This window comes from Podarcis cretensis (assembly GCF_951804945.1).
Source record: "Podarcis cretensis genome assembly, chromosome: 11".
Classification (NCBI taxonomy): domain Eukaryota; kingdom Metazoa; phylum Chordata; class Lepidosauria; order Squamata; family Lacertidae; genus Podarcis; species Podarcis cretensis.
Genome location: NC_137180.1, coordinates 55,590,843 through 55,604,208, shown reverse-complemented (window position 1 = coordinate 55,604,208; position 13,366 = coordinate 55,590,843). Strand labels below are relative to the sequence as shown.

Here is a 13,366-nt window from a genome sequence, read left to right as displayed (position 1 = left end):
AGGTTTTGACATCTGCTGCTCCCTACATAATTAGTGTTGGCTTTCCAGCAGCGCAAGAGAACTTAATAGTCACATTTCAAAACCACATCTCTACTCAATCCGCCTCATTCAGAGAAAGTCATGGGACTCCGGTGACCATGCAGGGACCCGCTTAAAAACCCCCTGCCCCCAAACCCTGTTTGAATTGAACTTTCATACCTCCACCTGCTGGATTGCATCCTCAGTATCCCCAACCTCAGATGTAGAAATTGACGGGTAATTGGAGTCTGATTCCAGGCTGCTCTGGTTCGATGGATTTCTTCTGTGTCCTGGGGTCTGCTATGGAAAGAGATGACAGTATCAAAGTTACCCAACTACCACCTGCGGGCAGCTGTTCTATCAGATTGCAGAACAGAGGGAGAGAAGGGAAGGAGGCTATTGCACAGGTTTTGCAGCGACCAGCTTTCTCCACCTCCTCCTCAACAATCACCTGGCAGCCATCAAGGGTACATTAACTTTCTCCATAAAGGTAAAGGGACCCCTGACCATTAGGTCCAGTCGTGACTGACTCTGGGGTTGCGGCGCTCATCTCGCTTTATTGGCCAAGGGAGCCGCCGTACAGCTTCCGGGTCATGTGGCCAGCATGACTAAGCCGCTTCTGGCGAACCAGAGCAGCACACGGAAACGCTGTTTACCTTCCCGCCGGAGTGGTACCTACTTATCTACTTGCACTTTGATGTGCTTGCTAACTGCTAGGTTGGCAGGAGCAGGGACTGAGCAACGGGAGCTCACCCCGTCACGGGGATTTGAACCGCCGACCTTCTGATCAGCAAGTCCTAGGCTCTGTGGCCACCCGTGTCCCAACTTTCTCCATACCAGCTAGCTGTTTTCAGAACCATAATTTTAAAAATAGGTGTTGGAGTTTGCTTTTTACCTCTTCTCCCCCCCCCCCGATCCTTTTTTCCTTAGGGTCATGACTCGCCCCCAAAGAATTCTGGGAACTGTAGCTTGTTAAGGAAGCTGAGAGTCATTAGGAGACTCTTACTCGCTCCACAGAGCTGTAATTCCAAGAGTGGTTTAACAGTCCAGCCTTCTTCCGAGGGGACTCTGGGAATTGTAGCTCTGTGTGGGGAATAAGAGTCTCCTAACAAGTCTCGGCAGACTTAAACTATTATTCCTAGGATTCTTTTCAAAAGCCATGTTGGTTTAAAGTGGTATGGTACTGCTTTAAATGCGGAATGCAGATGGGGCCTAACTCAGTAGAGCTATGGGAGTTACACTAGTTCTCATATCTCACATAAATCTATTATGTTCACGGGATATTGCTTAGCACTAATTATTTCTGTCAGCTCTAACGAGAACACACAGGTATTTGCTGTGGTTGGAAGCGCTTCCCAAAATATAGCCAGCAAACTTATCGCAGTTGACGGAATACTATCTGCTCCTATCATAGCATCCCATTACCTTTATGATAGCCATTTCATCCCTTAAGTTGTCATATCTCTGCTCCAGCCTCGAATACTCCTGCACAAGATTCTGATAGCGAACTCTCTCCTCTTCCAGCTCCTTCTTCGTCAGCAGATTTTCCTTGACAGCATTTTGTGCAAACTCATCTTACAGAACAAAAAGGAGACATATTTGACATGTTTAACTACTGAATTTTTACTGAAGTGTTGAGCTCCGGCACCTCTTTTTCCAGAAAAAATAGAACCGATCCTGGCTCTCCCAAACATCTGGAGGTAACTAGGTTGGTGAGGACTGGCCTACAGTCTTACACATACTGGTATATGTTGCTGGCTTCTGAAATAAATAAGAAGCCTGAAGAAGATTCCCTCGTGCTTGATCCAGAAGCTGAATAGTTAGAGCAGAATGCTGCAGCATGACTGCTGATAGGAGTGAGGCCTTGTCAACATATTACCACTGCACTCAGAGATCTGGTTACCCATTTGATACTGGGTCATGTTCAAGGCGTTACTGTGTTGTTGTTGTTTAGTCGTTTAGTCGTGTCTGACTCTCCGTGACCCCCTGGACCAGAGCACACCAGGCACTCCTGTCTTCCACTGCCTCCCGCAGTTTGGTCAAACTCATGTTAGTAGCTTCGAGAACACTGTCCAACCATCTCATCCTCTGTCGTCCCCTTCTCCTTGTGCCCTCAATTTTTCCTAGTACTATTTCCTAGTAAATAGGTGTTACTATTAAAATTTAAAGCCCTTAGCAACTTGGGACCAGTATACCTACAAGCTAGTTTTACCTCACATGTGCCCACTCAACCACTTCGATTGGCACAAACAGCGCTACTACAGGTGCCATGCAATACCTGTTCTGCATTTGTAAGAACCCGGTCATTCAGTGTGGCAGCCCCTGCACTTTGGAACTCCCTGATTCTTGAGATCAAACAGGCGCCTTTACCGTACTCTTTTCGGTGCCTGTTTTGGATGCTTAGAAAGTTGAGGCAATCTTAAAATAATGTTTTCTCCTTTTGTATGTTTTAAAGTAGGGTTGTTACTTTTTTCTTGACTTTACTGTTTTATCTTTTGTAAACCCCTTGGAGGTTTTTTTTTATTATTTTATTAAAAAAAACCCAAGTGGTGTATAGTTTATGACTTATGTTTGTTCCAATTCAGGAGCAAACAGTGGGTTTTCCTAAGGAAAGTGGCAGGACAAACAGAAAACTGCTCGGATCTGAGCCTAGGAAGTGTGGAGAAGCCTCAAGGTGCACCGAGGCAGTTTCCTGTGTTCTTATGTTTGTTCCTAACCGATGGATCAGATAGAACTCATCTGATCCATCAAGCAACGTTTCTTTAGGGTGACAGCCCTAAAAATGAAAGAAAGCCCTCTGTCAAAACGATAAGCTTGTACAACCCATTAGATAACAAAGGTATTTACTGAGCGCTTGCATTCCTCACGCACATTATGGTTTTCCCAGCCTGTTTTCTCTCTCAGCTTGCCAGTGTCTAAGTCAGTTTTTAAAATGATCCATTCACGGTGCCTTGTTATGTTAAAGAGGCCCTTTGTTGCAGTGCAAATACTGCTGTCTGAACACCACTTGTTTGCTGACACTGTCGAGTAATTTCCCTTTACAGTTCCTCTGATTAGATCTAAAAAAATGTAACTGAAGATTGGGGAATTTGTGCGCATGTGTGGAAACCTTTTTTTTATTCCACGCTTAATTAAATCAGCTTCCCCTCCTGCTGTCTCACCTCCCTGAAAACTATTCCAACAATGTCTTTGGGAGGGAGGTGAAGAGGAACTGTTAGAAGATTAGTAAGGTAAAGGTAAAGGGACCCCTGACCATTAGGTCCAGTCGTTACCGCCTCTGGGGTTGCGACGCTCATCTTGCTTTATTGGTCGAGGGAACCGGCGTACAGCTTCCGGGTCATGTGGCCAGCATGACTAAGCCGCTTCTGGCGAACCAGAGCAGCGCATGGAAACGCTGTTTACCTTCCCGCCAGAGCGGTACCTATTTATCTACTTGGACTTTGACGTGCTTTCAAACTGCTAGGTGGGCAGGAGCAGGGACCAAGCAACGGGAGCTCACCCCGTCGCGGGGATTCGAACCGCCAACCTTCTGATCGGCAAGTCCTAGGCTCTGTGGTTTAACCCACAGCGCCACCCGCGTCCCAGAAGATTAGTACATTTCTGCTTATCAATCACAACTAGCACTAAGGGAGAAAGGGCTCATAACACAAGGAACAAACAAAAGCAAAACTGCCAGCCCAGTTTATCTCCAGCGTTAAATAAAACCATATGCCCTGCTCCTCCTTACCTTCCGACTGACACAGAATTTTGTTGTTCAGCTCCTCTTTTTCCTGCTTCAGCAGCGCATTCTCCTCTTCCAAGTCCGATATCCGCTGAGGAGAAAGCAGGAGAGCAATATTACTGTCCCACAACGTAAGGCAACTCAAGGTCAGTTAACTCCGTGGAGCGACAGGAGTTTCACCTGGCTGGCTTTTATAGCCAAACCGGTTTTTTGTCCTCCTTCGATCGCTAGAATAATGATACACAACAATGAAAGGCTTGCTTTTTAAAAAGCCTACTCTAAGGACCATTTTCTTAAAAGAATGCACAAACTTTGGTATAAATCAATGGTGACTAGACATAAGAACAGCCTGCTGGGCCAGGTCAATTGGGTTGCCATATTTCAGAAAGTGAAAATCCAGACACAAATGTCGTTGAGATTTTTTAAAGTCCACCCACCCCCCAAGTCATTGGCAAAATCACAAAAAGGACATTAAGGAAGATAGTCCAGTATTGTGTTCTCACAGTGGCCAGCCACATGCCAGTAGAAAAACAGGAAGCAGAACATGAGCAAAAGAGCAATTCTCCACACAAGACACGATGACTGTGTTCTGCTTCTGCTGTGGGTGGGAAGAGCAGTTGATGGAAGTCAAAAGCAGGGAGAATAATGTTGAGCTCAGTTTCTTTTAGCAAGCTTTCCATCGGCATCTGGTTGGCCACTGTGAGAACAGGATGCTGGTCTAGATTGGCCCCTGGCCTGATCCAGCGGACTATTCTTACATTCTTAAGGTAAAGGGTAAAGGGACCCCTGACCATTAGGTCTAGTCGTGAATGACTCTGGGGTTGCGGCGCTCATCTCACTTTATTGGCCAAGGGAGCCAGCCTACAGCTTCTGGGTCATGAGGCCAGCATGACTAAGCCGCTTCTGGCGAATCAGAGCAGCGCATGAAAACGCTGTTTACCTTCCCACTGGAGTGGTACCTATTTATGTACTTGCACTTTGACGTGCTTTAAAACTGCTAGGTGGGCAGTATCAGGGACCGAGCAACGGGAGCTCACCCCATCATGGGGATTTGAACTGCCGACTTTCTGATTGGCAAGCCCTAGCCTCTCTGGTTTAACCCACAGTGCCACCCACGTCTTAATGTTTAGTATAAACAGTGTTTGCTGTCTAAGGCAAACTTGGACCTTATGCCTCAGACATGAAAAAACCTCGAGACGGCTCTGTAGGTCATGGTGAAGACTCTGAGGAGAGTTTTTAAACCTCGTGTTAAAGAAAGAGAAAGAATGTCTAAGCGAAGAACCCACCCCAAACTAAACTTGACGTGAATCTGAGATACCTCCTCAGTGATTCTGAGGGATGCAATGAATTCATGCCATTGCTAGACTCCAGTGGATATTCCTGATGTCTCTCCCCCCCCTTACTGTTTACTCTTTGCCACAGTGCAATTAGTCTTTCACATAATATTAATAAAAACACCTCGGATCATATTGTCTGAGGGTAAAAAAAAGAGAAGAAAAAAGAGATGTAAAACAGAGCGGAAAAGGCTCAGTGTAACTTGAATGCTTCTCATATCCCAGAGCCAATACTGGCAAAATAGGGGACACTGCCATGTCGCACACAAGGTCGTTCTATTTAGCCACAGCAGTCTTACTTTGCTGAATTGCTTTTAGCGCATGAAATATTGGCTTGGTTGGGCTGCACATGGACAAGGCGGCAGGCTGGCACCCCAAATTTCACTGTGGTGTTCCTCTCAGTCTACACAATTGCAACTCGGAACAGAACAGCTATAATTTGGAAAATTGCTACACAGAGCGTGTACGTGGATTCTGAGCTGCTGGAGAAAGAAGGCTTTATACATCAGAATAATAAAGATATATATATATATATTTGCCATCCTAGCAAGGCCAACAATACATGCCTGCTAAGCCTCATTCATCCATACAGCAGCCTAATTCTTATCTACGATCATATAACCATTCCCCAGTTTTCTTGGCAGGCAGGAAACTGCAGAGGTATTTTATCAATAAGTGCACATGACATTTAAAAAGCCAAACCCTAAATGGATAACAGGGGCCAGTGGGAAGCAAGCAGTTTATTACAAGAAAAGTTCAAATGGCTTTTGTAAGGCGTTATTCAATGTGCATGAAAACTGGAGGGTGAGGGGGAGCCAAAAAGCCCTAAAGCAACAAAATTAGAACAGCTCATTTATGAAATGATCTCTCCAAAGTATCTTTGGAGCATTAGTTCTGAACACAGCTGTTAGGTCTGTTGTTTTGTGTGCATTGCTGCAAACGAAACAGTCACCTAGAAAAACAGCCAAAGTTTTCTGCAGTGGATCATCTTCTACAGTGAACAGGGGGACTGGCAATAATGCAGCTACCTGGGGCACATGCCTGTGGCATCAGAAAAAACTATTATATGTATTTTCCCCTTCAAATATTGTGTGTGTTGCTGGCTAACCTAGAAGGACAGAGAAGAACTCTGTCACCCTGGCCCACAAGGAACCACCTCTTTTGGAGCAAACCTATCCACTGGAAAACATGAGAAGTAGACCTGATCTACTTATAATAAGCAATAGAATATGTTGATAAGAGCACTAAATTTGTAGAGTGGATTAGAGCACTTAAAAGTTGTAGGTGGGGCTTCCTGCTTTCGAAAGCTTCCCCAAGCAAAGCAAAGTCAGCTCCCCTTTTGAGAGAGAGTTTATATAGTCTAGTTGTCTTTCTGGCATGCTACTTTTCTACTTGCAAAGAGTTTTACAAGCAGAAGCATAGGTTTTTTTTAAATGTATTTCCCCAAACTGCAATCTGAAGTGGTTCTCCCCTTTTGATCACTTCGTTCTGCTGTGTGCACAGAAAAAGCCAGGCCACATCTAGAATGGCAACTGGGAAAGCAGGGGTGTTCCTAGAGGCTGAGAAATTAGGAAGTTTGCCAGATCCCATTACAGCCTCTGGTCTCTCACACAATAATGGAAGACCAGCATGGTATGGCAATGCCCAGTGCCCACCTAGGACAACTGCACTGCACAAGCTTCTGGGTTCCACAAATCTATTCAGCCTAGAGAAGCAAGTAGCTACATAAGCCCAGGGCTGTTTGCAGAGTGTAATACCACAGCAAGACAAAAACAAACAAACAAGCGCACAGGATGTGGTCCTGAGCACAAAATGTAGTTTCTTATGAACAGCAGGAGTTGTATCAAGAGAAAGAACCACGTATGTAGCCTTTTTGGTTACATAGGTTTGTGTTCAATATTAACCAGGTCCATTAATTTCAATAGAGCTACTCTGAGCACTACCTAGCAGGAAACAACCCACAGATAAACAGCAACCCATTTGCAACACCAGTTTGCAATAAATGAAGTCCTGGTGTGCAAACACTCAGTATTATCACATCAAAATATCTTAGGTTCAGGGAAGAACTGCCAGCTGACTGGGCCCCTGACTCTTCATGTACAAACACCAAAATGCACAAAAAGGCATTTTCAAAGACATACGAGCTGTAAATACAGAACCAGCAGCCATCTCATACCCCACCCCAAAGGTGAGCTAAGATTATGGAGGTGTCTGCCTTCTCCCTGAGTGGACAGTCTGGTTTCACAGTAACCTTTTTCTAGGTAGTCATGTATGCAACTGCAAGGAAGAATTTGGCAGTGCAAATCTGCCTCGAGAAATGCCAGTGGACCTTGCAGATGGATGCAGAAACTGTAATAGCGAGAAATGCAAAACCAGCCAGCAAGCTTTCAGAAAGTGTGTCCGAGGTTTTGACACTGCGATACGGAAAGTCTGGCAAATTCTGGGGAGCATTACCTTTCGGAGCACATCTTTCTCCTTTGTATAGGTGTCTTCTACTATCTTTCTTTCCCCGTGAGCCTTCTCCAGGGCCAACCGGAGAGAGTCAATCTCTTCCTGCAAGCTTGCAAGCTGGTTGGCGTCTCCCTTCTTCCGCTGATATCGTTGCAGCTCCTTCTTCAGCTTCTCTATCTCGGTGGAATGAGAAGTGGCGGCTGCGGAGAACTGTTCAGTCAGGAGCTTGTATTCTTTGTTCTGCAGTTTGGGGGTAGGTGAGAAGGAATATATGAACACAGCTCAGCACTTGACAGAGGTACTGTCCCGTCCCCCCACAAAGGTCCGAATACTACAATTTAAAAATATTGGGTTTATATTACTTGTTGATATCTTTTCAGTGTGATACAACTCTCTTTTAAGGATCACAGGGCAGAGAAATGCTACTATAAGCAATAATATTCAGAGGGGTAGCGTTTGTTGGTCTGTTGCAGTGACAGTCTTGTACAGTCAAACCTCGGTTGTTGAATGAAATCCATTCGGCTTCCGAAATGTTCGAAAACCGAGGCCCAGCTTCTGATTGGCTGCACTCAAATGGAAGCCGCACTGGACATTCAGCTTCCGAAAAATGTTCGAAAACTGGAACACTTACTTCTGGGTTTTTGGCACTCGGGAGCAGAAACGTTCCAAAACAGAGGCGTTTGGGAACCAAGGTTTGACTGTAAAGGCTTTCAGGACTTAAAGTCCAGTTCATCAGATGAATGGACTCTAGTCCACAAATGTGTCATAATAAATTGGTCGGTCTTGAATATGCCACAGTCATCAGTGGGAATAAAGAGAAGACCTCTACTCCTGAGTAAGTGTGTTTACGATGGCAGCCATAGTTGCTGGGGCAGCCCAGTCAGATAGTTAGGGTACAAAAAAAATGAAAAAATACAGACCCACTTCTTTAAACTAGGGGTGAGCAATCTGGGCCCCTCAAACTTAATTCCACGTAGGTGGCACCCCATGGCACTTCAACCCAGCTCAAGACCTGCTCTTAGAGCCCAACTAGGAGAAAAGAAAGCGAATTTGGGAGATGGGCTGCGAGAGACAAAGTATGGAAGAGAGATGGCGCAGATCCCATCACCTGTGCACATAACAGCTCCAAGAAGCACAACGCAGCCCACATTCAGAAGGTTTTTGCTGCAATGTGAAAAACCACAGATTATGTACCAGGCATACAAGTGAAACGTTATGTTTGTGATAGTCAGGGAGCTGACACAGAAAAGAGGGAGCAGAAAAGGTGGAATGTATAAAATGGGCCAATGTATTGAGGCACAGTACAGCTGCTTTGTGCAGCTCTTGAATGTCTGCCCATTAAACACACCTCCACTGGTCTGCCAGTTGCCTCCAACTCTATGAACCTCTAAGAGATGCAAGACTCTCCCTTTACACTGGACGAGTTCACATGTGCAGCTAAGCCAAACTATGGATTGACACAAATGTGCAAATGCAGACACGGATTGAAGTGAAGATGTGAAGTGAAGATCACAGCTGCAGTAGTCTTCCCCTAGTCTTTCTGCGGTTAAGGCATGGTTTTGCTTAGTGCTATAGCTGAAGCTGGGACGCAGGTGGCGCTGTGGGTTAAAGCCTCAGCGCCTAGGGCTTGCCGATCGAAAGGTCGGCGGTTCGAATCCCTGCGGCGGGGTGCGCTCCCGCTGCTCGGTCCCAGCGCCTGCCAACCTAGCAGTTCGAAAGCACCTCCGGGTGCAAGTAGATAAATAGGGACCGCTTACCAGCGGGAAGGTAAACGGCGTTTCCGTGTGCGGCTCTGGCTCTGGCTCTGGCCAGAGCAGCGATGTCACGCTGGCCACGTGACCCGGAAGTGTCTCCGGACAGCGCTGGCCCCTGGCCTCTTAAGTGAGATGGGCGCACAACCCCAGAGTCTGTCAAGACTGGCCCCTACGGGCAGGGGTACCTTTACCTTTACCTTTATAGCTGAAGCTGGACTCACAGTTTTTCTCTCTCAGACAAACCATAAGAGGTAAACCAAGAACTCACTCTGGAGCAAGACAGAGCCTGTGGATAGGTTTGGGTGCAGCATGAAGTTGAACTGCATTGCAAAATTCGGTGGAGTGCAAATTTCAAAGGTTTGATGTGTTTCAGTTTATATATTACATTGGAAAGTGTGAATTAGATAGATTGGCCTTTATAAAAGTGAACGGAGTCAAAATTCTCCTGTCTCTAGGTAGGGCTAAAGCTTAACAGTGACCACTCACAAAGCGCTGTTGATGGTAAAGCCATTTCCTGTTCCCGGGGAGATGATGTTGCAGGCTGCACACAAGCCTGACCCACGTGCATGGCGCAGGATAGCCCCAGTGCCATTGGAGTCCTTGGCTGCATCATCCCTTGGACCCACCAATGCGGTCGGTCCAGGGGCGTGGCTTGAGCTATTTAAATTGCCCGAGGTCGAGGAATCATCCCCTTTTGCTTCCTGATTGCGCAGTTCTCCCTCCCTCCCTCCCTCCCTCCCTCCCTCCCTCCCTAAGGTTAGGCTCTTTAGACAATTGGAGGGGAGGTAATGGCCATCACCTACTCCTCCTAATTCAAGGGTATTCCATTAAAGGAATCCAAGGGGTGTGGTCTCTGTCCGAAGCCCCAGATGGGGGGAGGGGGGCTAGGGCCATGGCATGACCCTGGGGGAGTTCCTAGTTGATGTGCATCAGCAGGGCTACCCCCACTGGTGGTTAACCCTTCCGAGACTTCCTGCAGACAGGCAGGAGTCAGATATACTCGGTTAGTTTCCAGTGCCTAAGCCAATACCATTCACATTCTGTAACCAACAAAGTTGTGGTCTTTTTTAGCCCATTAACCTAAAATACTGGTCTTGTGTGTCATTATTCCTTAACATCTCAGGAGGGTTTGGGAGCTTGCCACGCAACACAAGCATATTGAAATTGATAAGACAATTAACACATGGTATGTGTTGAAAGATTCATTATTCCAATTAAAGCAACGGATGATGCAATTCATCAGGAAGTTCAGCAATGTGTACCTGATTATCTCCACCCTCATCGTTCTGCCCGGACACTGAGGTCCAGCTCCAAGGGCCTTCTGGTGGTTCCCTCACTGCAAGAAGTGAAGCTACAGAGAACCAGGCAGAGAGAGCAGCTTTTCGGCTGTGGCACCCTCTCTGTGGAATGCCCTCCCATCAGATGTCAAGGAGATAAAGAACTATACAACTTTTAGAAGACATCTGAAGGCAGCCCTGTATAGGGAAGTTTTTTTAAAAAATGTTTGACGTTCTGTTATGTTTTCATATGTGCTGGAAGGCGCCCAGAGTGGCTGGGGCAATCCAGCCAGATGGGTGGGGTATAAATAATAAAATGATGATGATTATGTCATGCTGCAGTCTCCCTTTGAATTTCCTTTGTTCAAGACTAGCAGAGTGGCAAAGGAAGCCTGTGGGAACAGGTAGGAAAGTGGCTACACCAGTGCTAGCAGACCCCCCCATTTCTGATTTTAAATGCTGAAAAGGGAGTACTTAGGAAGATACCTTATAACAGGGCTGCCATCAAAATGAACAAGAGCTGTAGCTATCAGGCAGGCCCTGAAATGAAATTAGAGTAAAAGGTGGTTTGGGAGAGTCGTTAAGTATCTTTTAAGACTATATTTGAGAAGCCTAAGTGAATTGCTTGGAGGCTCGGGGTGGCGGTAGCGGGAGATAAAGAGCTGGCTGAAGAGGCAGAAGCAGTCATTCTTTTGCTGAAGAGCCGACGGCTACATCAACATTTACGTTCTTAAAATGTTCTGAAGAAGACTGTGTGAGCTCAGGGCACTTAGAGCTTCAAGTCCAAACAGGCAGCAAGGCTGGCCTGATATTCCTAGGAAATCCACGCTGAGGACTAATTAACAGCCAGCAGCACTGATTTGTGTGGAAAAAATAATCTCGGATCAACTTTGTTTCTTCCTTTTATAAGCAGGAACACATTAACGGGCAGCAGGAGAGCACTGATGCCTGTGGTTCAGCAATGCCCACAAAACTTTGATCTAATCTGTTGACATGTTCACCCATTTTGTCACAGGGATCTGAGCGAGCTTGAGGACAAGAAGCTGGTGAAACACAATCACAAACATCCACGAAGGCACAGATAATTAAACTGTGAAAGATTCGCCCTAAGGGGGAAGGCTAACATCTCTTTCACACCCTTCACCATTTCAGTAGATGAGTGTAAGAGAAAACTGTATGCAGAATGTGCTGAGTCAACAACATTTCTGCCAATTCAGCAAAAATGATGGGCAGCAAACAATTTAGAGACGGTTACATCAACGCTGATGAGAGGTTTTGAGATTCAATCATCATGAGTCTCCATTAAGGGTGCGGGCGGGAGGAGTGGACACCCTCAAGAATAACAAGCACCAAAACTAAATCCAGTGCCATCCGACTCCCAACTTTATTCCTCCCCTGCCTTTAGGTAAAGGCAAAGGGACCCCTGACCATTAGGTCCAGTCGTGACCGACTCTGGGGTTGCGGCGCTCATCTCGCTTTATTGGCCAAGGGAGCCGGCGTACAGTTTCCGGGTCATGTGGCCAGCATGACTAAGCTGCTTCTGGCGAACCAGAGCAGCGCACGGAAACGCCATTTACCTTCCTGCTGGAGCGGTATCTATTTATCTACTTGCCCTTTGACATGCTTTCGAACTGCTAGGTTGGCAGGAGAAGGGACTGAGCAACGGGAGCTCACCCTGTCGAGGGGATTCAAACTGTCAACCTTCTGATTGGCAAGTCCTAGGCTCTGTGGTTTAACCCACAGCACCACCCCCATCCTTTACTCCAACCTAAAAACTGAGGATCATATTCAAGGCATCTGATGGAAGTCTGCTCTTGTTCACAGAAGCTTATGCCAGCCTTCACCAACCTGGTACCCCACCCTCCCACCAGTTGTTTTTGACAATTCCCAACATTTAGTTTCACTTTTAGGAACAAGCTTGTTCCATAAGGAGAGGGGAGTTATGATCTTGTGGGCTTCCCATGGCTATCTGGTTGGTCAATGTTAGAATGATGGACTAGATAGGCCATTGCCATGATCCAGCTGCCGCCTCTCATGTTCTTCTGTCAGAATAAATGTGTGCTTTTAAAAATTTGACAGATGTCAATCAGTAACTTATTTAGCTACAAATGTCGTGAGCAAGGCCAACAGATCAGACCGCTGAGGGAGGCCCCTTCTAAATCTGTATGTTTGTCTAGAGAGAAAAAATCCTCCAATATTGGCACCTCTCATCCAAATGAGAACTCAGTGCTTCTTTGCCTTCCCCAATCAGAAAATGCACCACAGGCTAAAGATCCCTATCTCCTTTATTGTTGTCTTAGCATGGCTTTTCTGGCAGTCAACAGCGATAAGCGATGGGGGAGCAGCACAATGGAGGCTTTAGCAGGAAAGCTTGGCTCTGTAGCAGCTCCCTTTTAACATCACAGCCAATCTGTACACAAGAGGGATTTCTCTTCAGGACTCAACAATTGTCTTCCTTAATTCAGTCTGAGCCAAGGTGAAGCAAGGCTCTTTTAAAAAACACAACAAAAAACTGCACACATTGAAGATCAGCAAGTTGTCAATTTCTTTTTGCCATCTTTTGACCTTCAGGAAGTTTATCGTTGCTCAATCCAAGAGCTCTGCTCAGAAATGGTTGTCCCTGTGGTGATGTGAGATGCAGAGCCAGACAGGACAATAACTAGGGCCCTTCAGGGTGAGGTTTTGACTTCCTGGCTAACCTGCAAGACTTATGAATTCCCTAACCCCACCCCAAACCCCACCTGACTTCTTTTTTTTAATTATTAAAAATTTTCTTTGATTTACAGAAGTATGTGTAATGTCTCTCATATT

The 13,366-nt window shown here is 46.1% G+C and overlaps 1 protein-coding gene across 3 annotated transcripts in view; it reads right to left on the bottom strand.

The window, feature by feature from the left end:
* The window catches only part of MYO5B (myosin VB), a 320,955-nt gene that overhangs the window by 58,465 nt on the left and 249,124 nt on the right, over positions 1-13,366 (bottom strand). For all 3 annotated transcript variants that reach the window (XM_079994667.1, XM_079994668.1, XM_079994669.1), the window contains exons 22-25: positions 7,528-7,764; positions 3,746-3,830; positions 1,444-1,592; positions 199-318 (exon numbers count right to left, since the gene is read on the bottom strand). In XM_079994667.1, coding sequence (XP_079850793.1) covers positions 199-318; positions 1,444-1,592; positions 3,746-3,830; positions 7,528-7,764 — 591 coding nt within the window. The remainder of the gene's footprint in view (positions 1-198; positions 319-1,443; positions 1,593-3,745; positions 3,831-7,527; positions 7,765-13,366) is intronic.